The 27,461-nt window shown below is 33.0% G+C and overlaps 1 protein-coding gene and 1 long non-coding RNA gene across 4 annotated transcripts; one reads left to right on the top strand and one right to left on the bottom strand.

Moving 5' to 3' along the window:
• Positions 1-1,560: 1,560 nt before the first annotated feature.
• On the bottom strand, positions 1,561-26,249 carry LOC148948012 (uncharacterized). Of its 3 annotated transcripts, none has more exons than XM_089095654.1 (4): positions 24,976-26,249; positions 20,785-20,910; positions 6,639-6,809; positions 1,561-3,145 (listed from the first exon to the last, which is right to left on the bottom strand). In XM_089095654.1, exons 2-4 carry the CDS (start codon positions 20,825-20,827, stop codon positions 2,682-2,684), a joined length of 678 nt encoding a protein of 225 aa, XP_088951780.1. In that variant the 5' UTR covers positions 20,828-20,910; positions 24,976-26,249; the 3' UTR covers positions 1,561-2,681. The 3 variants fall into 3 exon arrangements, with proteins under 3 accessions (XP_088951780.1, XP_088951778.1, XP_088951779.1); XM_089095652.1 differs by having other exon boundaries at positions 2,858-3,587; XM_089095653.1 differs by lacking the exon at positions 20,785-20,910 and having other exon boundaries at positions 2,858-3,587.
• On the top strand, positions 21,462-24,924 carry LOC148948013 (uncharacterized). The gene is made up of 2 exons (XR_016142277.1): positions 21,462-22,478; positions 24,562-24,924. It is a non-coding gene; the product is annotated as an uncharacterized LOC148948013 (long non-coding RNA).
• Positions 26,250-27,461: the final 1,212 nt, after the last annotated feature.

Raw genomic sequence — 27,461 nt, 5'->3', positions numbered from 1 at the left:
TATTATTTTCACTGAGAAACCAAAAACATTGGATGGGGGGTGACCAAAACCATTCAGAAGATATAGAAAACCTTATTGCCCTTGGGAACTCTTCATTTTTTTCCCTTTAGCCTGAATGGTAAAGTAAAGAACAATTTCTGTGACTTAACACAAGACCTTTTGACGCTTAGATTATCCCTAGTGGTCACTATGGATGCGAAACTTCGACGATGAATACGTGCAGACTCGCAGCCTATGAAACTAAATGTCCGCGTGAAATCGATGATGTTATCTACTCTGATATAGTATCCTCCATCATTTTACAGCTAAAAAAAACAATTATCTAGAAAATCCAGCCCGATCAGCTACGGTGGCTTGGCCGTGTCCAACAGATGGATTAACTCTTTCTCGTAAAGATCGTCTTTGAAAACTAAATTCTTGGTTTTAGCGCTCATGGTCACCTCTCAAACAGGAGGTAAAATTCATTCCTTATTACCTACTGAACCTTTTTCACCTACCAGAATACCATGATACATATAGAATGCATGCCTGGGTCTTTACAAAGAAAGAAGCCCCAAGACGATCTTCAAGGACGGATGGGACTTTAACTAGGCTTTCACACTTCGAGTTTTCGAGGATTTGAAAATCAGTCAAGGAAGCCTCTCATAGCTCCTCTAATTGAAACAGTGTGCCACAATGTACAAAATACCTACCCAATTGGCGGTGTTTTGAAATATCTATGTTACACGACTTTGAGAGTATTTCTATAGAAATTCACTAAACACAAATGTGCTAACGTTAAACGTCTACAGTTTCATTTGAGTTCTCTCAAGCTTTGCTTTACAAAGCAGGAGAGTGTCAGCTACACCAGACATCCTCTTGAGGGATTTTCTTTGGCCCAATTTCGCTAGAGTTAATGCCTTTGATCTACACTGAGACTAAAGTATGAAAGTATACAGAAACGGAATTTTATTTTGAAAATGAAAATAAAGTTACTAGTGGATGCAGTATAAAGCAGCAGAATTCAGTTCCAACCTATTTGAAAAGTCATTTTCGTCAATTGGTCAATTTCGTTTTTGGTGAAGTACGGCACAATTTTTAGGTTCTCTGCCCAGACATTTTCCAACAGAAAATTAGGATTTGCTGTCGAGGTGAGTCTTATAAATCGCCCTTTCCAAATAGTTTAAAGGTACAACATCGTTATGAGAAAAGCGTGTCACATGGTTGTCTATTACTTTCTTACTTTTATTTTCGTTAATAAGGAGACGATAAACGGTCCAGCCCGGAACCAACAAACTTTGGGATTACTTCCGAGGACCATTTCGTCCTGTCGGCTGCATCTTCTCCGGTGATCTTCTACCAGTATTTGTCCAATATTCACCCGTTCCTCTGGGCATTTCTTCAGAAGGTCAGGTCTTCTTTCAACAAAAAATACCTCAAATTTACTCGTCAATACTGGTAGTCCAGTAGAAAAAACAAAAAGGATAAATGACTCCCAGGTTTGAAGTCCATCCGCTTGAACATGAGAGACATTTTAATGTCTTGAAAAGATGGCAAAAATAAGCACAGAATACAAAGGTACACTTTTCAACTGTTTATTCTAGCAAGAAATAGATAATACATTTTGGAAAAGAGCAAGCGCCTAAATGTTTCGAAAATTCAACAGAAAACTGGAATAAACAGATTTGGCCATCTAGTAGTACATTTAAATTTACTTTTGACAAACCAGAAAATAGCTATACCCATAGCCGAACTGTTTAATTCAACGAAATTTTCGCACGATTAAAATAGATTTTGCCCCGGGCGCAAGAGAGGCCAGAACTGCCACTGGTTGGGATTTTTCTTTTTTCTTTAGCTAGCCTTTGACATGTAGCAACCGCTAGATGAACCGCAACCAACCGTTGTATCTGAAGAAAGGATCTTTTGACATAAAAGAAAGCACCTAGAGAAATACCAATAAAGCATAAATAACCTAAGATTAAGTGACATATCCCCTAAATACAAATTTCTTGAATTCATGGGCACTTCCTATTCAAATTATATATTTTTTATTATTTATTATTTTTATCTTATTTTTTATTATAACTTATTTATTTCTTTACCTAGTGAAGAAGTAGGTCTTGTTGATTGAGTGTACCGAAGTAACCAATGTCTTAGTTTTTTGTCTCTTATCGAGAAAACCATCGGTTGATGTATTCACAAATGAAGAAATAACTTCATTTTTAATACTAGTCGTTATACTTTACCTGCCTCCCCCCGGTTGAAGTTTAATGAGTACAAGGGGCAAAATTACTACTCATACTCATACTACTCATTACTACTCATACTTGAAAGTATAAGTTTATAGTGACTTCGGGTATGTATGAAGTGTATCATCTGAGAGAAAATCCAACTAGGGAAAAATATTTTTTCTACATGCTTGTAACTTAAAAGGTTTCTATCCTTTTATGAATTCTACAGTATGTTGATAAATTAGACTCTAGGCAGAATTTTTTCGTACATACATTACGCTCAAATGAGTTGAATGTCACATACTTGACCCCCAAGAGATGTCCTTTCGTTATAAGCTCTTGTAAATCAGAATTATAAATCAGAATTAGAAGTGAAACTTTTTTCACATACTTGACACTCAAATGGTTTCTACGAAAAAATTAACACTACAACTGAAGCAAATTTTCACAGTCCTGATAAACGAAAGGCTTCTAAACCAAATGAGTTCTTTGATGTTTAATTAATTGAGAAGGAAATGTGAATCTTTTTTCACATACTTGGCACTCGTGAGGTTTGTCTCCTGTATGCATTTTATGGTGTCCATATAAATTAGAACTAGAAGCGAATTTTTTTTCGCAAACTTGGCACACATAAGGTTTCTCTCCCGTATGAGTTCTTAGGTGTTTAGAAAGATAAGAATGGCAAGTGAAGCTTTTTTCACAGATTTGACACACGAAAGGTTTCTCACTCGTATGAGTTCTTCGGTGTCTAAATAAATTTGAACCACTTGAAAAATTTTTTTCACATATTTCGACACTCGTATGGTTTCTCTTTCGTATGAGTTCTTCGGTGTAAAGATAAAGATGAACCCTCAGAAAATTTGTTTCCACATATTTGACACTCGTATGGTTTCTCTTTCGTATGGTTTCTTCTTTGGTGTAAACGAAAACTAGAACTAGAAGAGAATCTTTTTGTACATACTTTGCATTCGTAAGGTTTCTCACCCGTATGAATTCTTTGGTGGCAAGATAAAAGAGAACGACAAGTAAATCCTTTTTCACATACTTGACACTCAAAAGGTTTCTCCATGTGAATTTTCCAGTGTTTAAATAAATGAGAACTACATTCGAAGCATTTGTGGCATACTTGACACTCAAATGCCTTTTCCCCAATGTGTGTCTGTTGGTTCTGAGATGCATTTGGTAAATTCAAGTTTTCATGGAAGACCTTTTCGTCAAACAAATCTAAGTCGTGGGTCAGTTGGGGGTCACTTGGTGGTTTATGTTCACAATCTGCATTTGTTTCTTGTTTAAGAAACAGAGCGGTTAAACCAGACATAAGTATTCCATTTCCTTGTCTGAGAGTATTGTTGTCAAACAATGATGTTACAGCGGTGTCTAGGATAAAAAAAAATCTATTGAAACTCAATAAAGACTTTTGAAGTTTGATTTGCAAAAAAACACTTGACATATGATTCGGTTTTCATTGTTTATTCTAAGTTATTCTTGAGAAACAGTATTTAGTAATAACTAAATTTTAAGCACATTCAAACTTGCTAAAACCTATGGTCGTCTAACCCTTGTTTTCGCGAGACCTTATACTTAAATTCTTGGAATTTTATTAGTTATATAATTTATAAGAGAAACATAAAATCGAAAAGATAAAGGCGGAAGTTACAGTGTTTTCCTTGATCCATGACAGAGTTTATTGATTTATCCCCGTTCATTTTAGTTGTCCTATAAAGATCTTTAAAGTGCTCAATACATTCAAATATACACGAAATACATTTTCACAAAAAACTTGTCTTCTACGTGTTGGCAAGTGAAAACTATCAATAATTAAATAAATTATTTCAAATGGCTTATTTTTTTTTGTCAATTAGATATAATATTCTAATGGACAAGAAACACATCAGATTTGTTCGCTAATCCTAAGAAAAAATAAAATAAGGACGAAAATCAAACTATCTTTCCATAAAAAAAAAACACAATTGAAATAATACGAAAGTTTTAAGACAAGCTTGCTCAAGCCTCAAATGAATATTTCTGCAATATATCCAAGGGCCGTCCTCAGAATACCAAATATAAATGAAATAAGGTTTACAGTAAAATGAAATCAATACAACTAACATTGAACATTAGAAAAGTCCCAGAATCCTTACTTCAACGAAGTAAGACTGAGACTGATAGATAAAACGAAATAAAACTATGCATTTAACTGAGAAAAAAAAAATAATTAAGAACATGGTTTTAGTGCTGTTCTTGCTTTTTGGAAGCTAACATAAATGTTCCATTAGGAAAAAGCTCACTGGTATTGATTATTTGCTTTTAATAGGATTTGAAATCGTTTTTAATTAAATTTGTGTTTAAAGCGGTGAATGAATATTCCTCCAAATCCCCACTTAAAGAAGTATTAATATTTACATCGAGTTTAGTTCTTGTTACCTCACATAAATCATTTCTAATGAGTGAGAATTTTTCAAAAATTACCGTGAGGCTGGGGTTATCAAATACATGGCTGCTTAGAGCAAAATCAAAAGAATTATTAGCACAATTAGAAGAAAGGGCATTGGTCGTATCATCTTTATATTGTTACAGACGTTTTCGAAGTTTTGGTATTAGATCAATATACTAATAGAAACAATCATATGGTGTTTGATAAACCCCACGTTGGCGAGTAATAAGGTTTTCATCTTTATAAGAGTTTAGAAAATACATGACTTTAAAATTAATAGTAAAGACTATGTATAAATTATTTTGTGTGCAGTTTTTTTAGACTCATTGTAATTTTTCCGTAGTAATTGTACGTTATATATGAGGGCATATCAGGAACCTCACATGGTAATTCATCTTTGATTTGAAGAGGGTCTTTTAAATTAAGGCAAATGATATTACTAATAGAAAAAATATGGGATAACCGTTTCTAAACAGTAAGTCTCTAAACTTTTATTTCTGCAGTAATATAAGATTCAGAGCAAATGTTAGGGGCAAAATCTACGAGAGAAATTATCTTGTGGGAGGTTATCCTTGTGGGAGGTTATCTTTTATCTTGTGGGAGGTTATCAGACTTAAAAACAAAATATCTATTTCTGTTTGTCTGTTTAACTTTAAAACATATAAAATATGGTTTCGTTTAAAAAATCTATTTATGCTTAAAATACCTTTAAAATATGTTTTCATAAAATATATCAAATATTTTTATCTGTTTATGTTGCAAAATATCTGTTTCTGTAAATAATAAAATAATTTTATCAATGCTACGAATAATTAGCATATCTAAAAACGGTGTTTTATTTGCATTTCCAATTTCTAGAGTAATCTCTAAATTTCATTCATATGTATTAGGGTGTTCTAACAAAAACATTAAGTTTATCTTCCCCATAATTCTAGTGATATTACGTCATCCATGTAATGTTTGAAATAAATTTGTTTTAAAAAGTGTGAACCTAAAGCCCAATTTTAAGGTGTTCAACGCAGATATGCCCCAGTAAATCTGATTTAGGTGCCCCATTGAGAAGACCCTTAATTTGTTGACTAAAAGAACTACAAAATTGGAAATGCACTAAATACTTACTCCAAAAATTTACCAAGGTCATTAAAACTTACCAATTTATCCCTGTTACCGAATCTTCAATTAAATGATAATTTAGGTCAATTCCAGTTTTTAATAAGAGCTCAGATGTTGGAACATCAACATTTGTAAGCAAAGAAACAATATTAGAGCAACTTACTGTTGTTTTTTCTAATATACTTGGATTTTGAGTTTTCCAACTAAATCTATGGAGCTGCTTGTGTAGAAGGTTTCGGAATAAAGCAAACGTTTGAAAATTGTGTATAGCCATTTTCTAATAAAACTGTAAGTCGTATTGTATTTACAAGTGCTTTGCTCATGACGCTCCTTGGATTATAGCAATAAAATTCATTTGAGTCAGAGAAAGTTACATAGTCTTACAAATACGATCTATTATTTTTCTTTTGTTGTTTGTTATTCTTTAAGAAAACAGCTACAGCTGATACTTTTAACATGAAACCTATTTTTATTGTCAATATTTCACGATCTTTTACCTTTATAAGTAATTAAACACAAAAAAATTGTTTATTTCAAAGCCCAAAATTGAGACGAAACTTTGACAACCAGCCAAAGCGTGTAAAGAATATTGCAAAAGTTGAAATTTTCTGATGATGGTAACCTTGGCCGATACAATTAGATCACGTTCCAATAATGTTCAAGCCAGACTAGTTACATTTGGTTAAAGCAAAGCCAATATTTATCAACAATTATTGACATTTATTATTGCAAATACACTGAAGAAAATAAGTTGACACCATTCAAAAATATTATCATCTGCGGCTGAAAACATTGCATTTAATTTAATTCGATTTTCATTTGACCTGGGTATGCCTACAAAAACATAGCTTTGACTATACAAAAAATATTTGTAAACATACCTTTGTCCTTGCTAGTATTCAGCTTTAGTTTGAAATGGTCAAAATCAGGCTCGTGCTTTGCAGATGTGCCAGAACAAAAAGTAAATGGATTGCATTCATGTTTTGACAACAAAATTAGTGGCGTGCATCGAAGAACGTTTTCATTATCGCTTGGAACTCTGTCTTCAACTTCTGCAAAAAAAAAGTAAATTCAATCCTAAGACTAAGTTAATAGCCAAGTGGGATCTATCTTTTATTTATTTGATTCTTCAACAAGGAATTTCGTATGGAAGGAGTCTTCAAAGAATCTTCAGAAAGAGCTTATCTGATTGAAAATTGTAGGTTCTATTGCTCTTTTTAAGAGCCAAAAGTAATTAGACGGAAACCATCACTCGCCTTCCCACACACCTGTTTGCTACTCTTATTTGTCACATCCAATTAAAATTATGAGAGATCTATTTTACTCAACTTACCTGAGATGTCCGATAGCTATCACCCATGCTGGTAGTTGTGACTACTTATGATTGAAACTACTTGTGACTACAAGAACAAGCAATTGCGGGTTCTTGTAACTGTGACCCTGAAAACTTGCAAATGCAAGTGCAACTAACTGTGAAACTTTTGAAAATACTTTTTACTGTGAAATTTCACACTCAGTCCATGGATTCTTCAGTGTATAAAAAAAGGAATAAGCTGCTTTTACAAGAAAGAATCCGGAAGAAAAACAGACCCCTTAGATAATTTCGGAGACCACACTGCCTTTCCATGACGATAAATAAAAGTTCAAATAGGGATAAAATCCTTTTAATAGACAGTGTTTTTTATAACAGTTATAGAAATTCACAAAAATACCAGATATTTCAGTCACATATACAGTGACCGTCATCAGTAGTAAAACTAAAATAAAACAATTTAAAACAAAAGTTTATATAATAAATCAAATAACACTACATATTGTTTGAATCTCTAATTCTTTTCAAAGCAAAGGCGGAAGCTATTCTGGATTTTAAAATTTACAGAAAATTGACAAATAACAATAGATTTTTGTCATATAGCTCCGGTCATGCTTGCCAAGTAAAAATTGGTTTGATTATTTCTTTAACTGACCGGATCTTTAGTATTTGCTCTCCAAAATTTGTTGGGGAGGAGTTGTCTTTTCTAAGGAAAATACTAATAAGCAACATGCATCCAGAATGGTTAATTAACCAGACTTTTTCAAAAAAAAGAAAAAGGTTTCTAGAGATTTCTAAGGAAGTCTCGGAGACAACTCGGGAGAAGGATGTTATCTTTTCCTTACCATATGTACCCGGGCTAAGTGAAAAACGTAAAAGAATTTAACAAAGCAATGGTCTAAGGGTAGCTTTAAAGAGTAATAATACTTTGGGTAGTTTTCTAAATTCTGGGAAGGATCTACCTTCATTGGGGCAACAAAGTGGGGTTTATCAGATCCCATGTACTTGTGGAAGCTCATATGTGGGACGTACTAACCAGAGTTTGGAAATGAGATTATTACAACACAAAGATTCTATTTCTTCGGCTTTAAAGCAAGATTCTAAGTCTGAAGATTTCACTTCAGCCCTTTCAGAACATATTTTTAACTTTCCAGACCATTTTATTTTGTTAGAGAATGTCTCTTTGATTTCTAGGGATCGGGGTTTAAAGCAAATTTTTCGTGAAACTCTTGAAATAAAGAAAATCTTATTCAAGAATATTTCTTTGAATCGGGATACAGGTGAATATGGGCCGAACTCTATCTATGATAATTTATTAAAATCTGACAGAGTAAAGTTCAATTCACCCAATGTAGTTGACCTTTGTCCAAATGTTATACCATTGAACGCTAATAAACCGAATCCAAGAAGGTCAAAGAGAATAGCTTCCGCCTTTGCTTTGAAAAGAATTAGAGATTCAAACAATATGTAGTGTTATTTGATTTATTATATAAACTTTTGTTTTAAATTGTTTTATTTTAGTTTTACTACTGATGACGGTCACTGTATATGTGACTGAAATATCTGGTATTTTTGTGAATTTCTATCACTGTTATAAAAAACACTGTCTATTAAAAGGATTTTATCCCTATTTGAACTTTTATTTACAGACCCCTTTTTCCCGAATCTGGGTATATAAATTCCAACTTTCTTGGTATTAAACAAGACAGTGACCACTTACACCCAAAAGTACTTGCGACTATGATTGCGACCTACTGCAACCAATAGTGGCTGTAATTACGAGTGGAACTACTTTGAACTGCTTGCGATTACTTGGGACTAATGCTACAACTCCTCATACCTCGATTGAAGCAAAAAATAGCAGCTACTTCTACTACTAAAACTACGGATGCCACTGCAGCTACAAGTATTAAACTAAATCAAAAGAATTCAAGTCGTTTTAAGTTTCCAAAATGACAGAGGTTACAAATCTCATTATCAAAACAGGAGGCTACGTGGAAACCTTCAGGGAACGTAAATGGGGAAGCAAACCAAATCAAGAGACTATGTATATCCACATGGTCAGTAATTGGTCTGCCCAGCAGCAGCTGACAGTGTTCCTTTCGAACTGTAAAGCCATGTTGTTGGGGTTGTTTATCCAAATAATAATCTTGTATACACACTAAGAGGAATATGAAAAAAGAGAAGGAAAAACGAAAAGGCCAATTGCAAAACAAAACTTACGCAACAAAATTGACAACTTAACTTTTAAAAACTCATTCAACAAAGGTCACAAAATAAAAATCAGTGGAAAATCAAGAATTCTATTGCAGCGGTCACAAAATCTACTTGACAGTTTATCCATTTTTGGACAAATCTCAAAAAGACCATATCGCCGGAAAATGTTACTATTACGTGTCCTAATAGAGATACAAAGAAAATACTTGCAAAACGAACGACGGTCAGATTTCCTTATTATCAGAGGTGGAGAAAAGTTTCAAAAAGGTGTCGGAAACAACACATTTGATGAAAAAAGCGGGATATATAGCAGACGAAGGGTTCCCTAATAAAATTGGCCCAAGAAATTTCTTAGTGTTTCTTTCATTAACACTTCCTTAAAAAAAATTCCTTAATACACTTAGCCTTTTTGGAGGTTCGGAATCAAACATCCTCCTTTTTCTCAATAGCAATAGCGATTCCAATAGCATTACATATTAAAAATGCACAACTTATACAACTTAAAAAACTCGCACCAAGGGCTGAAAGGGGGGAAGTCATGATCCCTGGAAATACTAGTTGGAATTTTCAACTTTTTTTTACAAAATGATTTTTCTCAAATTTTAATTGGATGTCTTTGGGGAAATGCAGTTAATAAGTAGAAAGTAAGATGTCTGTATGCCCTCTCACAACTTTTCAACATCCCCTCAACATATCCTAAAAATTTCAACTTAATGCCCTTAGCATTTTCAAAAACCTAGAATCAAACATGATCTCTTATTTTAATGATAAAACCAACATAAGCTGAACTGATTGAGTATCTTATGATTATTTAAGATTTTTTTTCAACTTTTCATTAAAATTTAACCTTAATACCCTAGGTCTCTTTCGAGATACAGGACCAAACAAGCCTTCTTTTCCCAAGAAAAAATAGTACATGGTAATAATGTACAGCTTCCATAGCTTACAGCCCTTGCCCTGGGGACTCTAGGTGTCTTGGCGACTCAGAAGTTTTAGTTATTGGGTCATCAGAATATTTTGAACACAATGGCGATCTCAAAATTTGGATCAGGTGCATTCAGAAGAAAAGGGACATGGGAGGGGGAATGTTTGCCCTCCAATCACTTTTGAGCGTTAAAAACGAGACTAGAACTTTCTAGTTTCAGTCGCAAGAGTCCCATCTGAACTTTATACAACAAAACTCCTTCCACTTGAACTGCCTCTGCGAAAAAAAAGATTAAAATAATATTTTGTAGCCTTATGTTTCTTTACTATAGGTAATGCTATAGCGTTGCCTCTGATGGGTAACAAATTACAAACAGATTATACTTTTTAGAAACAGACAATGCCAATTATCATTGACAAAAATTGTCAATCATACTATAAATTTGTCAAGATAATTCATAATATTTACCGGCAGTAAAAAACCCACGCAAGCCCTGGATCACTCTTGAGAAATTTAACCAGTACGTTCATCAACAAAAATATTCGTCTACTACAGACTCGGTGCGTATAAACAGGGAAATACCCGGAATTTGATAAATAGTCGGAGAGGGATGACGATTATTTTCATTATCTTTCCAATTTCGGGTTACATGCAAGTTTGGTATAAAACTTAGAATGCTACGGAATAGTGTTAAGATTATTTAAAATTATCTAATATCTAGTAAATAAGTTTATTGCCAATTGCTAATAAAATTTTTTTTGTCCAGGGCATGTTTTGAGCCAGAGGGAGGGGGTAAAGCCCCTCACTAGATCTACCAATGGTCTTGCTTGCATAATTTGCAGCAGCTTAATTATTAAGTTTTAATTTGACATAGCAAAAAACTTTTGAACTTGCCGAAACAAATAATTTTAGTCATGCACATTTCTAGGATTTTCTGTTTTGGAGAAAGGGAGGGGGTTGAGTTTTTGTTTTATTTCTGTTGATTCTTTACATTCAGTCCTCGTTTTAGCTGTCTTGGCATAATAAGCTTCAATTTCAAAGAAAACTGTCCTCCCTTAGGCTTTGAGCGGTAGCTAACAGAATTTTATAATGCCCTTTTTTGATTTTGAATATTTTTGTCTTATCCGCCTGTAGAGCTAGCTAACAGCAATTCTCAGTTTGAAGGATTGGAATCGTCTTGGTTTCTCACAACGTGCACAGAAAGAACAAAGTTTTGTTCATAACGCTTTGAAAGATCCTCAAGACCTCCGGGGAAAGCTGTACAATTGACGTAACTTTTTAAGCCATTGAATTTGGGTTGAGTACAAAGACCCTAACTGGGAAGCTGGCTGCGAGAACTTCCACCTTGAACAATTTATACGAATTTTTTTGCAGATACGTGCATATTACGAAGTGAAATTTAAGAATTACGAAATAAACAGAAATCCTTATCAAGGCAAATAAACTTATAGTAATTATTTCAGTTTAGGTAGTTTGAATATTGGATTATGTCCTTTTTGGAACAAAGAGGCAAAATTTTTAAAAACTAGTATTTGATAATCTCCTTAATGAGCTCCTCAGTACTGCAGACAATAAAAATCAAATTTATTTCTACTCATTTTCAGCTTAATGGAGGTCTTTACTCTTCTTTGACAAACTCGTTTTATGTAAAAAAATTTTAAATTAATTTCTGTTCGTTTTAATGACATAGTCTTTTTCATGGAAAAAAAAATTTATATCTTTTTGTTTTTTTTCTATTAGACTCCATTGAATTTTACTTTAAAATATTGATTTTATTTCTGTGATATTCTAGGACTATTGGTTCAACGCAAGCACCCGTGGGAAAAAGAAACAAATAAACACGCATCCTTGCATGTATCAATACCTTGCAATGTATCATTGCATGTATCTTGCAATGTATCAAACTTGCATGTATCAATAAACATAAGTGAAAAAAGGATGTGACAAAATTTAATATAGCTGCGATTCAGCATTCATGCCAACCACATAATGTCCCTATGAGAAAAATTTGATAAAACTATGGAACTGAAGCATCAATGCGAACCGCTTAATTTTCTAATCAAATATTGTCACGTTATGACATTGTTCAAATAAAACTTATTTTTCCCTTGATTATCGTTATAAATTTATCCTTTGTTTTCTTTCCATTCTTAAACAAAAGTTCATTCTTTGTTTTTCTTTCCATGCTTGAACCAATGTCATCTTTAAATTTTGCATTATAACAACCATGCCAGTTATTTTCCCTCCCTTTTTTATCTCTTCAACATATTGCATTCTTCCTTATCCCCTATACGCTCGTTTCGTCTTATTTCTTTTCCTGTTGTTCCCACTGCGAATACCGATGCCGCAGGCATGCCTACCCATGAAAAAAAATAAAATGTCGCTTATGTCTCTTCTTGTTTATATGCTCTCCAGAGGAGCAGCATTCCGGTTCGGTTTTGTCAAAAGGTTGAGATAGGGGATATCTTAGTGTATAAATTTCTCTACAGTGCCCTGGATCTACCAGAATTAACTGTACAGCGGAAAGTTCATACAACATTTAAAAACTATAGCAAGAATATAAAATACGAAATAAAAAAGAATCCTTTAAGTTAGCAATCACCAGGCGAAAGCCTAGAAACTGATGATGGGAAATATACCTTTACTCTAAACTAACAGACCAATATCCTCAAAATAAAAGTAGACTGCAGCAGCCTTAGTAGTAGTCTTATATTCTTTGTATTTAGAAAAATTATCTTATAATAATTGAATAAAGAAAGGCTTAAAAACGACTAGATCGTCAATAAAAAGGAAAAATACCATGACATCAGTTTTCTAGAATAGTTGAGGCATTTTATTGACGATTCCTATATATACCATAGCCTATATGGCAGAATAAAATAAAACCAAAATTTTCTCCAAGTAATTTTTTTTAAGTAATACTAGCAGCAGCAGTAGTATTACCAATTTTTTTTGTCAGTAACATTCCCCTCATCACGTCCCGGACTTTTTCAACTTAATACAATTAGCCATAGCTATGTTACTGCCAATATGTCCTTTTGATAACCTACGTATTCATATAATTTCTGAAATGTTCATCTTAACACTCCTAGCAAATAGCTGCAAAAGAAACAGTAGTTTGAGTAATAGCAGTAGAATTAGTAAATGTAGCAGAGGTAGTAGTATCAGTAGTAGCGTGCAAATATTGCATTTCGGTCAACTGATCTTCCCATTTAAGCAATCTCTGAGAGTTTCAAATTAATACACAAATCAATTATTAACACGCTCTTCCGAGAATCTGAACGCATATGTATTTTGATTTAGTTCAAATTTTCCTTCAATATTCTTTCAAATTTTTTCTTTGTAGACTTAGTCTTAATAGTATAGTATCAAAGCAGTTGTGGTAGTAGTACGCGAAGTAGTAGCATTATCAGTTATGGATTACCAGCAGTACTAGTAGTAGTAGTAGCAGCTGTTGTGAAGTGTATATTTATGGTATTTGGGGGGTGTAATCGTAGATGCCTTTATTCTCCCTTTATAGGGGAGATAAACTCTGGCCCTAAGGTACTTAAACTTTGGTAGCGTCCCATAAGCTGTGACCGAACTAATGAGGCGTACCGAATGGGTATGTTCGAGAAGCTAAAGGTAGATTGTAGAGAGGTAGTCTAAAATACAATACTTTTATTCATTTAACATATAATATAATCGGATATATTCTTTCTACTGGGACTGGCTGTCCCAAGTAGACCACAAGTCTCAAAAACTAAAATAATTAATTAGATACAGACACTTACAATGATCCGACAAAATCCCAAGGTATTTCTAATGATAAAATAAACGGGAAGAGGTTCACCCGTCAAGTCAAAAGGTCTGCCTTCAGTCTCAAAAATCGGGGTATATGTATAAAATACTAACCACGTCTTTCTGGTACTCTTACGTATTTAGCCAGGAAATTTGCTATTGGGCAAGTTTTCTCCAAGTCAACACATTCCAAGATCTGTATCTTTATCTTAAAAAGTGGTATTTTGAAATTTTGTTTTTGCATCTTAATATATTTTTATTCAATTAATAATTAACTAAATTAGAAAACTTTACCACAATACTCCCCATTTAAAGAAGAATTGTCCCAATTCTCAATATTTTACTTTTAAAACAACTTAATTTTGTTTACAGCTATTATGCTGCCATCTTTGGGTCATTATGTGCATATACCCTCAATGGGTTTCCTTAGGGTCATGTTTCAGGTCCAATATAGGCCATGTTCTTTTCTGTCGAAGGATTTCAATTCGAAATTCATCCTTGTTTCTCTTTTTCTCTGTCTCTAGGACTGAAAAATACTCTTTTTACCCTTCTTATATGCATCTTCTGTTTTAAGTTGACCACAAGCGGCTTAAACATTATATTAGTGGTTTTGCTTAAATTTAATTCCCATTAATAATTTAATTTATCTGTGTGATGTGGTTAATATACCGTTTATTTTTCCTTTTAGAATTACCTTGGATAAATTACATATAACATTATTGATTTTTAAATTTTCACATATTTTTCCAGCACAAAGCATTTTCACATATTTCAATAACATAAGCCATCTGGCTATGTAGCACAATAGCTAGGCCTAAATTAAGTTCTGATTTTATCTCACTTTTGATGATTTTGTAGAAAAGTCTGTAGTTTCCAAATATCAGTTGATCAAGTATGGTTTGGTTTCTGATGGTATCAGGATATAATTGAACTGGTTTTGAAATTTGCTACTTTCCAAAAATGCGTCAAAGAAATGATTGAGAACTGCATCCGAAAGGATGTTATGAAAAATTTGATTTCCAAAAAAATAGTTAATGCTGTTTCTATAATAAATATCAACATTAGTATACATATAAAGTATAAAATTTTACATATATAGTAGAAAGAAACACTCAATTTCGTATTTCAACTGAGTTAATTTCGTAACTCAGTTTAATTACTTTTGTTTACTTTTCTCTCTTTTAATTACTCCAAAAATAATCACCCGCTTCAGGCGAAACATTATGTTTCTCGCTGGATTATTTTTTCAAACTTAATACTAAACGGATTATTCTACAATAAAAATTATTAATACGTTGACTCGAGGTCAAACATTTACATATAACATTAAATAACTAGTTAAAACTTAAAGTTGATAAAAACATAGTATATATATATAAGCATTGTGTAATAGTTTACATATGTATTTTTTTTTTAATTCGCAAAACTAGAAAGGATATTTAACTACTGCTTAAAACTTAAAGCATTCAAAAAATAATACACGGTATAGATAAGCATTGGAATTAATTCCAATTATTGTTTTGTTAATTGTTTATGAAGTATTAATGTAGAATACTTCTTGAATGATAAAAAAATAAAAAAACACAAATACTCAACTTTATAAGTCCTAACTGTAATTAAAATATTTACAAAACAAAAACAACTCCAACAAATAGATTTATGCACAGTGATTAGCCTCTATATAAGGGCTTGGCAATATTTCATATAACATCACTTTTCTATTTACATTTCTATAAATTTTTTTTTTTAAATACAATTCTCTGTTTATAAAAGGTTTTCGAAATATATTTATAACAGTAGATATTTTCTCATTTACATTTTCTAAAAGTGTATAGCTTTCCCGTATATGAATATATACATTTTTTTTCTAAACTTTGGTTTGATTTGGTACTCGATTGCGTCATTAACTGTCAGTAGCCGACAATCCTGTTTGTTTATTCAGAATCGTCAGCTTTTCAATTCTTTTTGAATTTCTAGGTACTTGAGTCAGTTTTATAACGTTTTTGTCTGTAATCTCTCTTTTTTTCAGCTTTAATGTCCTTTTGGTTTTAGGCTTTATTTTCAGTTTATATCTTATAAGCTAAAAAAATTTTGCTGTTCACCTTATACCTGTAATGCCATTATCAAAGACTTTGCCTGTACTCTGAATGTTCGCTTACCATGATTGCCTTCTGGTAGCTCCTTATAACGTTTCCAGGTCCTCTTGTCATGGCTACAGCTAAAAAGACTATTATGAACCTGAACACACAATAATTAATTATTTAATAATTTGTGGGCACACTTTTATCTTGGGCTATTCTTTTTCCAGAAAAAGTGGCCCTTCTGCAGAAAATACCTGGCCTTCATGGCCCACAGTAATTCAGTTTTTGACATACAAGTGATAATGACTATTTTCACTTTAACTTCTCCACTTTTAGTGGTCTTGTCTTAGGTTTCAACTTCAAATGGATATTATGTGATTTTTTATTTTATTTTTCATGCCATACTATTCATTTTTCTGAAACCGACTTCCGAATAACGGAGCCAAACTTCTTTTCTGGACTACTTTGAGCATTTCTCTAAAATTCCTATTAATCTAGGGCTGCGTTAACTAATGTAACGGTAAGACAGAAGTATTAAGACTACTTATTTGTACTTATTTAGTACAATTTTCATGCTCGTTCGTTTGACAAGTTCAATAAATGCGTATAACAGAGTTTAACTGATTCCATTCAGTTTCTTTTCCTTTTAATTTCGTTTGGCTATATTTTCAACTTGAACCTTTTCCTATTTTTTTTCGTTATTTCAATGGAGCCTAAGGGTTTTTTTCAAGTCTTTTCGCGCTTTTTCAGTAAAATATGTCTTTCCTAAGCCTATATTTATATGTTTCACCTATTTTTCAAAAACCCTTAACAAGTTTTTATGCTGATTGCCCTTCTATGATCAAATTCATTATCTCTATATTTTTAAGAGGTTAAGAGGTGGGGGGGGGGGGGGGTTGTCTAAGTTTTGCAACCTGTAATTATTGAATTTTTTCTTCGAATGTTTTTGTGTTAGAAAAGTACTGTAGTTTTTCAGCTAATTTTTTTTTGAACAATTTTAACTAAGTTTTGTCCCAAATTTGCTAGTTCTCATTTCTTCCTTAAAATGCTATTTTTACGATATACTGTTTGCCAATTTTATCCCAGATTTAATTACTATTTTATTTGCCAAAGAAAGAGAGACAATACTTCCGTTGCAAGGCTAAATAGCTTTGAGTTTGTTGCTCCTTGTCTGGGGTTTATTGATAAGCTTGAATATGGGAGAGTTACAAGAATGAACTTCTGTTTAGTGTTCCTTACTGTGAGTTTCATTTTGTTGTGTAAAGCTGTATTTTATTTTCAAAGAAAAAGTAGATACTGTTTACTTTGTGTTAGGGTTCAACGGATTGGGATTTGGGTGTTTGGGTTGGCACAGGTGAAAACCAATTGTTTAAACTAGGATTCTCCTGTGCCAGTTCGTTTTCTCAGATCCAATACATCGCTAGAGTTAAAATTATTATCTTGAACTACTGTGGTTTTCTTGTGACGATGGGGTTAATTTTTTGCATATTTTTAATGGATTTTGTCGTTGGCTTTTACCTCCTGGTAAGTTTTTTTAGGTTATAATTTATTTTTTATATCGCTTTTCGTTTCCTTTACCTAGCACTCTTTTTGCATTCTAAGCTTATTCTAAGTTTTGCTTAAACCTTTATAGCGCTTCTTTAAATTTTCTTTTTTTTTTGCTTTTTACCATTTGTAACTAAAAAAAAAATATTATATTAGACTATAACTAATTATAATAAGACTACAGCTAGCTTGTACATGTAGCGCGTACTTAATGTAAACTCTCGCTTTTTTTCCTATTATAATTATTTTAAAATTTTTCAAAAACAATTTTTTTTTTAAATTATCCCCCCAAAAAATATTTTTGTAATATATATATTAAAAGAATTGCCTTTTAATGCTGGTTCTAAATATGTATAGTTTAATTAGTTTCACTGCACCTATTTAAAAGATACGTGTCACCTATTAACGCCCTGTGTTATTGATTTCGTGATAAACTTTCTGTTGGTTTTCTAAGCACAATCTACTTGTCGACTAATTGGGATATAAGGGACTATTGGCTTCACTCTATTTGATTTCTACTATCAGATCGTATTTATCTGATATAAAATCTATCTGATATTCGACTAAACTCTACTGATGTATAATCAGACTAGACTTGAGGATGATTCGTCATTGAGTAACCGTAAGAGCGGACCAGAATTATCAATATCAGCTATCCCAAAAGAATGCATTGCCTTCTCTGTTTGTCCTAATGTGGGCTTATATTCTTTGTAAACAAGCATGAACACTGGCTTGTTTTACATCTACATGGCTCAAAAGCAGCCATGGCTTAAAATTCAAATTAGAACTTTCTTCGGACGCATTTTGTGCGGCTAATTCAAAATTTGAACTTTTTCTAACACCATTATTCAGATGAAGGTCCTCTGTGTAGGTAAAGGAGACCCTTTTAAGACCTATCCCCATGCCTCCATTTTCTGTGATTAACGGTTTCTTTCACCGAATTTCTCGCCTTATGCAGAGTTCCCATCAGAGCTGGGTCACAACTCTTTTTTTTGCTTCCTTCGGCGACTTTTGCTAAGCTTCCACATTTGCTTTCTTACTTATAACGTTACTTTTCTCGTTTTTTTCCATCAATTTCCTCAAGTACTTTAATTATATATATATTTATATATCCTTTCCTTCCCTTTGCTTGTGAAACTACATAACTAACCTAGTATTTGTTAGGTTTAACAAAGGTAATTTTATTGCTTATTACGTCGTAAGATGCCATATTTTCGAAGTATCTCTACTCCTAAAACACTCAGAAATGGCAGCTTCTAACCTATAATTGTTCGGACCACAATTTATGTGCTTCCTTAGCTAAATTGTAGCAGTGTTATCCTTGAACAATAAGTCCATAGCCTGTACCTGTAGTAACTCTGAATTAGGACCCTATTTGCTACTATTATGCCTAAAATTCTCCTGTTTCTACCAAAGTTTCATCAGTCCAGCTAGATTTTGTTTTTCTTTACGTATTATCTTTTATTTTATTCTTTCAATTCACGGTACAAATACTTTATTATTTAGTAATATACAGCACTACTACATTGCATTTATTACTAACACTAAAAAAAACTACTAATTATACACTTGCTTCTACTTGCTAAAAACTGAATACTATTTTTTTTTCTATTTTACAATTCTTGATTGAGCCTTTTTTCCATTTTTTCTATTGTACCCAAATCTTTGAGGGGATACAAATCTATTTCTAATAGCCAAAGTTTGAGCAAAGCTGCTCGAAGTTTTGCTAATTTGAGTGCTGCTAAAAAATATCAATTTGCTTACCCCTTTTGATAAGGTCATTTCGATTTTTTTTTATTTTGCAAACTTATTTAGTCACCTCCACCCACTTTTTCCAACTGCCACCATTTGTCGTGAAGTGTTATATTTATGGTATTTGGGTGGTTGTAGTCGTAGATGCCTTTATTCTCCCTTTATAGGGGAGATAAACTCTGGCCCTAAGGTACTTAAACTTTGGTAGCGTCCCATAGGCTGTGACCGAACTAATGAGGCGTACCGACTGGGTATTTTCGAGAAGCTAAAGGTAGATTGTAGAGAGGTTGTCGAAAATACAATACTTTTATTCATTTAACATATAATATAATCGGATATATTCTTTCTACTGGGACTGGCTGTCCCAAGTAGACCACAAGTCTCAAAAACTACAATAATATATAATAAGATACAGACACTTACAATGATCCGACAAAATCCCAAGGTATTTCTAATGAGAAAATAAACTGGCAGAGGTTTACCCGGCAAGTCAAAAGGTCTGCCTTCAGTCTCAAAAATCGGGGTATATATTTGAAAAACTGACCACGTCCTTCCGGTACATTGACGTATTTAGCCAGGAAATTGGTTATTGAGCAAGTTCCCTCCAAGCCCACACATTCCACGATTTGTATCTTCATCTTAAAAAGTGGTATTTTGAAACTTTGTTTTTGCGTCTTAATATATTTTTATTCAATTAATAATTAACTAAATTAGAAAGCTTTACCACACAGCAGTATTCGTAACAGTAGTAGCATGTTGTTGCCTTTTGGTCGGCAGAACATCCCCCTCATGATGCGCCGGAAGTATCACCTTGATACAATAAATAGTTCCAAAAATATTGCTGATGTAACCTTTTGACACACTTTTCATCTTAATACTCTAAGCGTTACAAGTTGTTGCATTTTAAGCAGTAGTTGGAGTAGTTCAGTAGCAGTAGTAGAAGTAGTATTAGCAAACGCAGTAGATGTAGTGTTAGTGGTGGCATGCACACAGTGGTTTTTATGGAAGGGGTGGTTGTATAAACCTCAGAATTTCTTACTTTTAATTCTTAAAAATGGCGCTGTAGCTTTTAATTTCCAATCAAATAAGTTCCATCTGAAATTTATAGAACCACCCATTCCGTAGAAACCTAAAATACCCACAGGATATAACTTACAACCCTTGCCCTAGGGCTCTGAGAGGTTTTGTCAAGCCTGGAAGCATTGTTGACTTATAAAAGGAAACTACTACTTAATAAATAAATAATACATTATGCCAATATTGTTCTAGTTTTCTGACTGTTTTTCTCGAGGAATATTAGCATACATAATACTAGAAATATCAATGTGTCATCGCTAAGGAATTAATTACCTTCCTTAACAGCAAAATGATTAATACTAGAAATATAAATGTGTCATCGCTAAGGAATTAATTACCTTCCTTAACAGCAAAATGATTATAAGGTTTAGTCTTATCCATTATTCACATCTAGTTTTCTTGATTGAAGTTACTTGATCTTGTGAAATATATTTTCAGATGGTTAGACATAAGGTACAACAGCTCTAAAAAGAAGATGAAGAGTTAAAACTTCAAAAGTAAAAGACTTCCTCTTGGAAAAGTATATGTCCTTACTGTTTACGAAAGCTCTAAATAATCATCTGAAAGGTGATGAATTGCTGTACAATAGCCTAATGGATATTTTGGCTATATGTGTATATACCAATTTCAGCTATAAAAAAGATAAAATAAATATATACAATAAGACTATCGTAAAATATAAGGAAAAAAACTAAAACTAACCATGATTATTTTTAGTAACTGAGTTTTATCTAACTTCAACTGTTATAACTGATAAGTCAAACTGTTCAATTAGTTCCTTCAATAATTGACCAATTTTTTAGCTTCCTTAATGGATTCAACCTATATTGTTTCTGTTATACACTGTCCTATATTTTTAAATATCTGAATATACAAAAAAAAATGGAATAAGGAATATTGAAAAGCTTGAAACTTTGGCAATCAGTGATGAACAAAAATTTATTACAAAAAACATTCCGAAAAAGAAGTTTTTAAAGAAAAGTAAAGGCCATATTAAACTTACAATCAGAAGAAATAAAAATCTACAATGATTCCACCTAAAAAGAAACAGAAATTACTATTAGAGAATAAATGAAAATCAAAACGTACAGAAATTAAAATAAACAGTCATAGCATAGCACCTTTAACATTCAATTTATTTTGATTATTATTTCTGGTATTATTTATGGGAGATGTGGGTACCCTGGGACATGCTCAAGTTTATGAAAGATATCTGGAGAATTCTTTGGTCAAATTACTTGATTTTGCTACTTGCGTAAATGGAACTAATTGGGCTTTCTCCCAGATTTTTTTCTACAGATTATTCTCTTGATAAACTTTTCGGTATCAACAATATTCCTAGCCCCCTTCTATTGTCCAAGAGTACTCAGACCCCTGGGTACTCTGGGACAACCAGGAGGGTACTCTGGGACACAGAAATGTTTTTACCAAATATCATTTATTAAAAACCTACAATCTACTCCGATTACGATAAACATATAAAACAGAAGCTTGTAACATTATTCACTGAAAAGCATAGTGTGAAAGGTTGACATCAAAGGCCAGTGCTTTTGCTGCAAGATCTGTGCCACCACTCACACTAGGTTTTGGCAGGCGCAAGGCAGGTCTGCTTGTCATCATGAAAACGTCATCTTTTGTCTCTGGAATATGAACTTCCAAATAGGGAGCTTTCGTTTGAGGAAGCTCACATTATATCTTTACATTTGAACCTCCCAAGACTTTGCCAGCATAGTACTTATAACTTTACTTAGTAGCATATAAAACAATTACAAAATCTCCATGCTTTATCTCCTCAGTAGGTTCTCTTACAGCCTCTTCCAGGTCAAACAGGTGTAATGAAGTATCAGTGTCAGTACAGAGATCAACAGAAGCAGCATAAAATCATTGCTAGACATCAGGATTGGATTCCCAGTTTGGAAAACCCCTCATATCAATGGCGTGAAAGCTTTTGGGCAAGCAGCTCAAAGAATTTCAGAGATCTTGTATTCTGTGACTGGTCTACTAGGATGGTTTCTAAGAAAGTTTTCAACAGGTTGGTAAAAATAATTTTTTACTAGTAAATGGATAGTAAAAGGATAGTAAAGGGCTGTAGCATATTTGATGTGTGTGGAGGGAAAATAAGAATTTGCAAACCCATCTCCTTTGCAGCAGAAATAAAGTCATAGCTCACGTTACTATCAGGGTTATCCATGGGCAGAAGAGCTGGTTACTTAGGAAAGCAAGGCTCATACCTTTTGAAAGGACCAAAGTAGCCAAGAAATAGTTTCATCATCAGCCAGGCATTTCTTGCTTTTCACTAGTAACAGCTTTTGTTCCTGGTGGAGTGCCATCCAAGAGCCTTTCCACAAAGCAAGTCCTTCCAAAGATAAGGTACAGGGGAATAAAGCTCCCCATTGCATTGAGAGTTCCAACCATTGTGACTAGTTTCCCTCTTTCCTGTGACTTAGTTACTCCTAGCTGCTTGGCCCCATTAGGACTCAGAACCTTTGGGCATTTCTGTTGAACATTGAATAAGCCTATTTCATCCATGTTGTAAACACGGTCAGCTGGGAAATTATACCTTGAGTATAGCTTGTCCAGCTGTTCATAGAATGTGGCAACTGCACACCAAGGTGACACCAAGATTGTAATGAAGGCTTCTGCTTTCTGGTCTGTGCAGGGGAATTCTAGTGTCTCTTCATGAGCCCCTTATACCAGTCTTCTCCTGCCACTTCATTATGATCCCACGATTGGGAGATTTCACTTCGTTTGCCTTGTTATATTCCAATGCTAATTTGTTTTTCCGGTTTTTTTTTGTAAGTATATAGTTCATTTGCGATAATGGCAGAAGAAAACATTCAAAGAAATCTTCCATTCCTGAAGTGAATACTTCAGTCATAGTCAGAACGTCCAAAAAAATTTGTACATTCTTTAGACAGTTTGCGTCACATCCTAGCTTTGCTCCGCCCTTGAATCATTAGCTGCGTTCGTTTTCGTTGTTCTATGGAAATCTAATCCTCGGTTTTACAAATAAGCCGTTCGTTTTCGCCGTTCGGTTTATTTTGCACTTATAAGCCGTTCTTTGTTCTTAGAACGACGAACTGAGCCTCCTACTCCATTTCACTACTTTAGTTTTGTTCTTGAGCGCCATAATTTAAAATCCGAACAATGCGAAAAGAACTACCAGCCAGTGAATAAATTTGTTTTGTAGGTGTGTCAGAGGGTTAATATCTTTTAACAAGTTTGCGGAAGCAGTTTTGGCATCAAGTGGTTTCCAAACTTACCCAAAAAATTTTTGAAGTGTACTCTGGAAAATCTTAATAGCTAACACATTTTGCCTGTAACCCTGCTCTACTTTAGCCAACCCTCCTAATGTTCAAATCTATACCTGAAATTTCACATTTTCCATTTTTGTTTCTGCCAATCTGTCTCTTACTTTAACCTGTGTACCTGTAAATTCAATCTACTGTGACAAAACAAGAAATAGAAAAACAGTGAAAGGTAGCAGAATGCATTTGAAATATATAATTTCGGCTATATATTTGCACATTAGGGGGGTTTGAGTGAAGTATGGGAGAGCTGCATGATTATCCCTTAGATATGTAGGGTAAGTAGATGGTCATTTGTACCTGATGCTGTCTCTACTGCTTTTAATTAGATGGAAAAAAAATCCAAAGAAAGTCTCCCTGGAAAAGAAAGAGCCCAAAAGTGATATTGAATATGTAAAAGCTTGATGGTTTATCCCTTCTGTCTGTTTAAGGAACACAGATCCATAATTGAAGCTTTGTTCATTTTTATCTTAAGGGTACCCTACATTTATGACCTTACATTTGATAGGTGAAAATACATTTGATAGGTGTCTTGCTTATTTTCTACAAGAGTGTTTTTTTTACAAATGACTCGTTTATATCAGAGGTGCATTTACAAGCTGATGACCTACTTTAGAATCCTTAGTCTCGAAATTACATTTGAATCTTTTGAAGCTAGAAAAGAGTGTTTGATTAATAATTTAGATTTTTTTGCAAAACATAGCAAACTTTTAGTCCTTTTATGTAAATTTTTGAATGATTCAAACATTTCTTTTGTTAGAACAGTTTGTCTCATAAATAGCATACTAAATATCATTTCATTTATAGGGAGATCAAATATATGTTGAAAATACTTTTGTCCAAAGAGGGACTGATCCACAGCTCATCATCAATAGTACTAACTCCCAAGAATTAAGTGCTAGAAAGCCAGATGAAGTCTTTGAGGTACCACTGGAAAGTAAAAAGCCTACTGAGGTACAAGAACTCTGGACAAAAGATTCATCAATAAACAATGATAATGCAGCAACACATTTATTAATTTCAATAATTCAGAGGGAGGATATCCAGTTACAGTTCAAAGGGAAAAAGAAAACCAATGATTCAATCTAGAAATCCATAGCTCATGAAATGACCAACAATGGAGTTTACTTGGGAAGATATCCAATGAAAAAATAGCTGACGAATGGGGTAATTAAAAAAAAAAAAAAAAAAAACACACATAGAAAATACAATGATACTTACTGGCTGATAGTGTCATCTCCTGTTGATAAACACCCATTTTTGATGAAACTGATGCAATCAGGGGGAAGAACACAGCGTTAACCCTCTGTTACTTTTTAACGGTAAGGAAACTCCTAGTATAAATTCCCTTAAAATCTTGTGTCCAAAACTAGTACAAAAAATGATGCGTTGAATTTAGCCACTGATACTTCAGCATCATCTGATACTGAAAGTTGGAAAAATTTAGAAGGCTCAGCTTCAACTTCTACTATTTTAGTTAATTTTGAAGCCTCATCTTCAACTTCTTTTAATTTTGAAACCCTGGCCTCAACTCCACCAGCTTCAGTCACAATAGAGATACAAAAGAGGACAAATAATTCTCCAAATACAACTAAAAAAGAGAAAATTAATGAGTTGGCTGAAATGCCAAAGAATGTCAATGAGATGGATACAAAATTTTCCAAATTATAGGAACCTTGTTTAGAAAATCTTAACAAAATGAAAAATGACCTAAAACAAATGCTTGAGCAAGGCAACCAATTTTTAAGAGTATTTTGAGCCTTTTGTCAGCAAAAAGAATCTAAAGTAACAAGAAAAAGAAACCATCCCAAATCTTCTTCAGATTCAGAATAATTTTTTATCTTCTTGGTGTTGTTAGAATTTAGTTTGGTGTATTTTTTAGTTGCATTTATATAAATTTATCAAAAATTAGTGTGGAAATTTTGGCGCTACCACCTCCTAAATAATGAGCCCAGTCATGCAATAAGATTTTGTTTTACGTTAGCTGTGGACCATTTCTACATCAGTCAGCTTTTTTTTTGCTTTCCCTGTAAGTGCAACAAGTTTATTTTAAATATTATAATTTCCACGACAATTTGTTTGGTATAAATTTTTTTTGGGCACATCATTTGTTTTTAATAATTAGTACCTTATATATGTATCTGATTTAATGAAAATGTATTTTAATTTTTAAATTATGTTGCATTGTCTTATTGGCAGCAAAAGTTTGATATCTTCTTTTCAAGATGATTCTAGATTGATAAAAAAAGGATAAAACATTGTTCTATAACATTTGTATTAAATGAGAGTAAGTGTTGACTAGTGTCTTAATTTCAAGTAAAATCAGACTTGAGTCTGACTTTCAAGTTTACCCTCAAAGGCCATATAAATTTCCAAAGTAGCATTTATCCAGCAATATTCAACAATTTTAGGCTATATAGCCTTGCAGGGGGTAGTTAAATGTTTGATTGATGAATGTATTGATAAAACTTTACTTATCCTTTCAAAATTCTAAAATACTTGCTTTTATCATTTCTTAAGGTCTACCATTAAACTCACACCCCCCCCCCCCATAAAAATTAAATATATAACCTGAACTGTATTTATGCAATAAAATTTCCATATGATGAATATTCTGTTAAATTTATATATTAATACTAAATGCAGTAAGCTTTATAAACCTTATTACACTAAACATTACAACATATATGACAGCAATTCATGATTTCATGAATAATTCAAAACTCAGGGTACGTGTTTTGACAAGGAGGAGTAGGCAATGGGTAAGGTTTATTGGTATACCAATATTAGAAAGTATTTTAGAATATTCTAAAGTTTTACAATGTTTCTTTCAAGAGAGCAGGAATGCAGTACTAAAACATTTTTAAACATTACTAGGGGTACAACTGATACAAGAAAAGATGCAGGTGTGGTACATTGTGAATAACTGATGAAGATATTTGAAAACAGAATTAAATAAGGAATTAATTGGTACGGCTATTGGAACACAGGATCTTAAAGTTGGAACAAAGTATCTAAATGTTAAGCAGACTTTTTTATTTATGACAAAGATTAATGTGCAGAGTAATTGTATTTAAATAGTCTAGATTTCAAGGCAAGGGATAACTTTTGTCAAAGTTTAAATGTTGAGAAGCAAACTCTTATAACCTGAATATATTGGATAGCCAACTAGATTCCATAACTGACCTAGGGACAAGGTAAAAGCATTTATGAGTTAAGTTTTTAATGTTTTTCCTAATTTGCCTAAAAGAAATAATTTGCTTACAATATGCACTCTATCCTTAAGGATCCTAAATATAGGCCAAGGATCAAAAAGATAATAGAAAACACCAAAACAATTAAATTATTCTTCTATGATATGCATTTTGTTTTAACAAAAAAAGTTTCAACAATGTTGCCAGCAAATCCCAGCCAGCCTAATCTCAGTCATTAGCCAATATGGTAAATTTGCAGGTGACACAATAATTTAGCTAGGATGAAAGTGAATGCATCATTTTGTGCCTTTTTTATGCTTTTTCATAATTCAAAAATTCCTTCTGTTGAAAATCGCATTTTGAGCCCTTAAAAGGGCCCCAAAGGTATTTCATTTTTGTAACCACACACAGAAGTTATAACAGTAGTTAAGTTACTGAAAAGTTGTTAAAAACATATCACTAGTTTCTAAATAAGCTGTTCAAGAGTAATATATTCCAAAAATGCTTACTTAT

The sequence above is a fragment of the Artemia sp. Qi Xiang Cuo genome, chromosome 10 (genome assembly GCF_049724085.1).
Source record: "Artemia sp. Qi Xiang Cuo chromosome 10, ASM4972408v1, whole genome shotgun sequence".
NCBI lineage: Eukaryota > Metazoa > Arthropoda > Branchiopoda > Anostraca > Artemiidae > Artemia > Artemia sp. Qi Xiang Cuo.
This window is presented reverse-complemented; position numbering and strand designations above follow the sequence as displayed.

Bases quoted from the DNA above. Each gene is read 5' to 3' on its own strand.
- LOC148948012 (XM_089095652.1), bottom strand. From the start codon at position 20,827: ATGGATAAGACTAAACCTTATAATCATTTTGCTGTTAAGGAAG. The intron at 6,810-20,784 runs GTAATTAATTCC...TTTTTTTTGCAG, and splicing joins TCATTTTGCTGTTAAGGAAG to AAGTTGAAGACAGAGTTCCA. The intron at 3,588-6,638 runs GTATGTTTACAA...TTTTTATCCTAG, and splicing joins GAATACTAGCAAGGACAAAG to ACACCGCTGTAACATCATTG.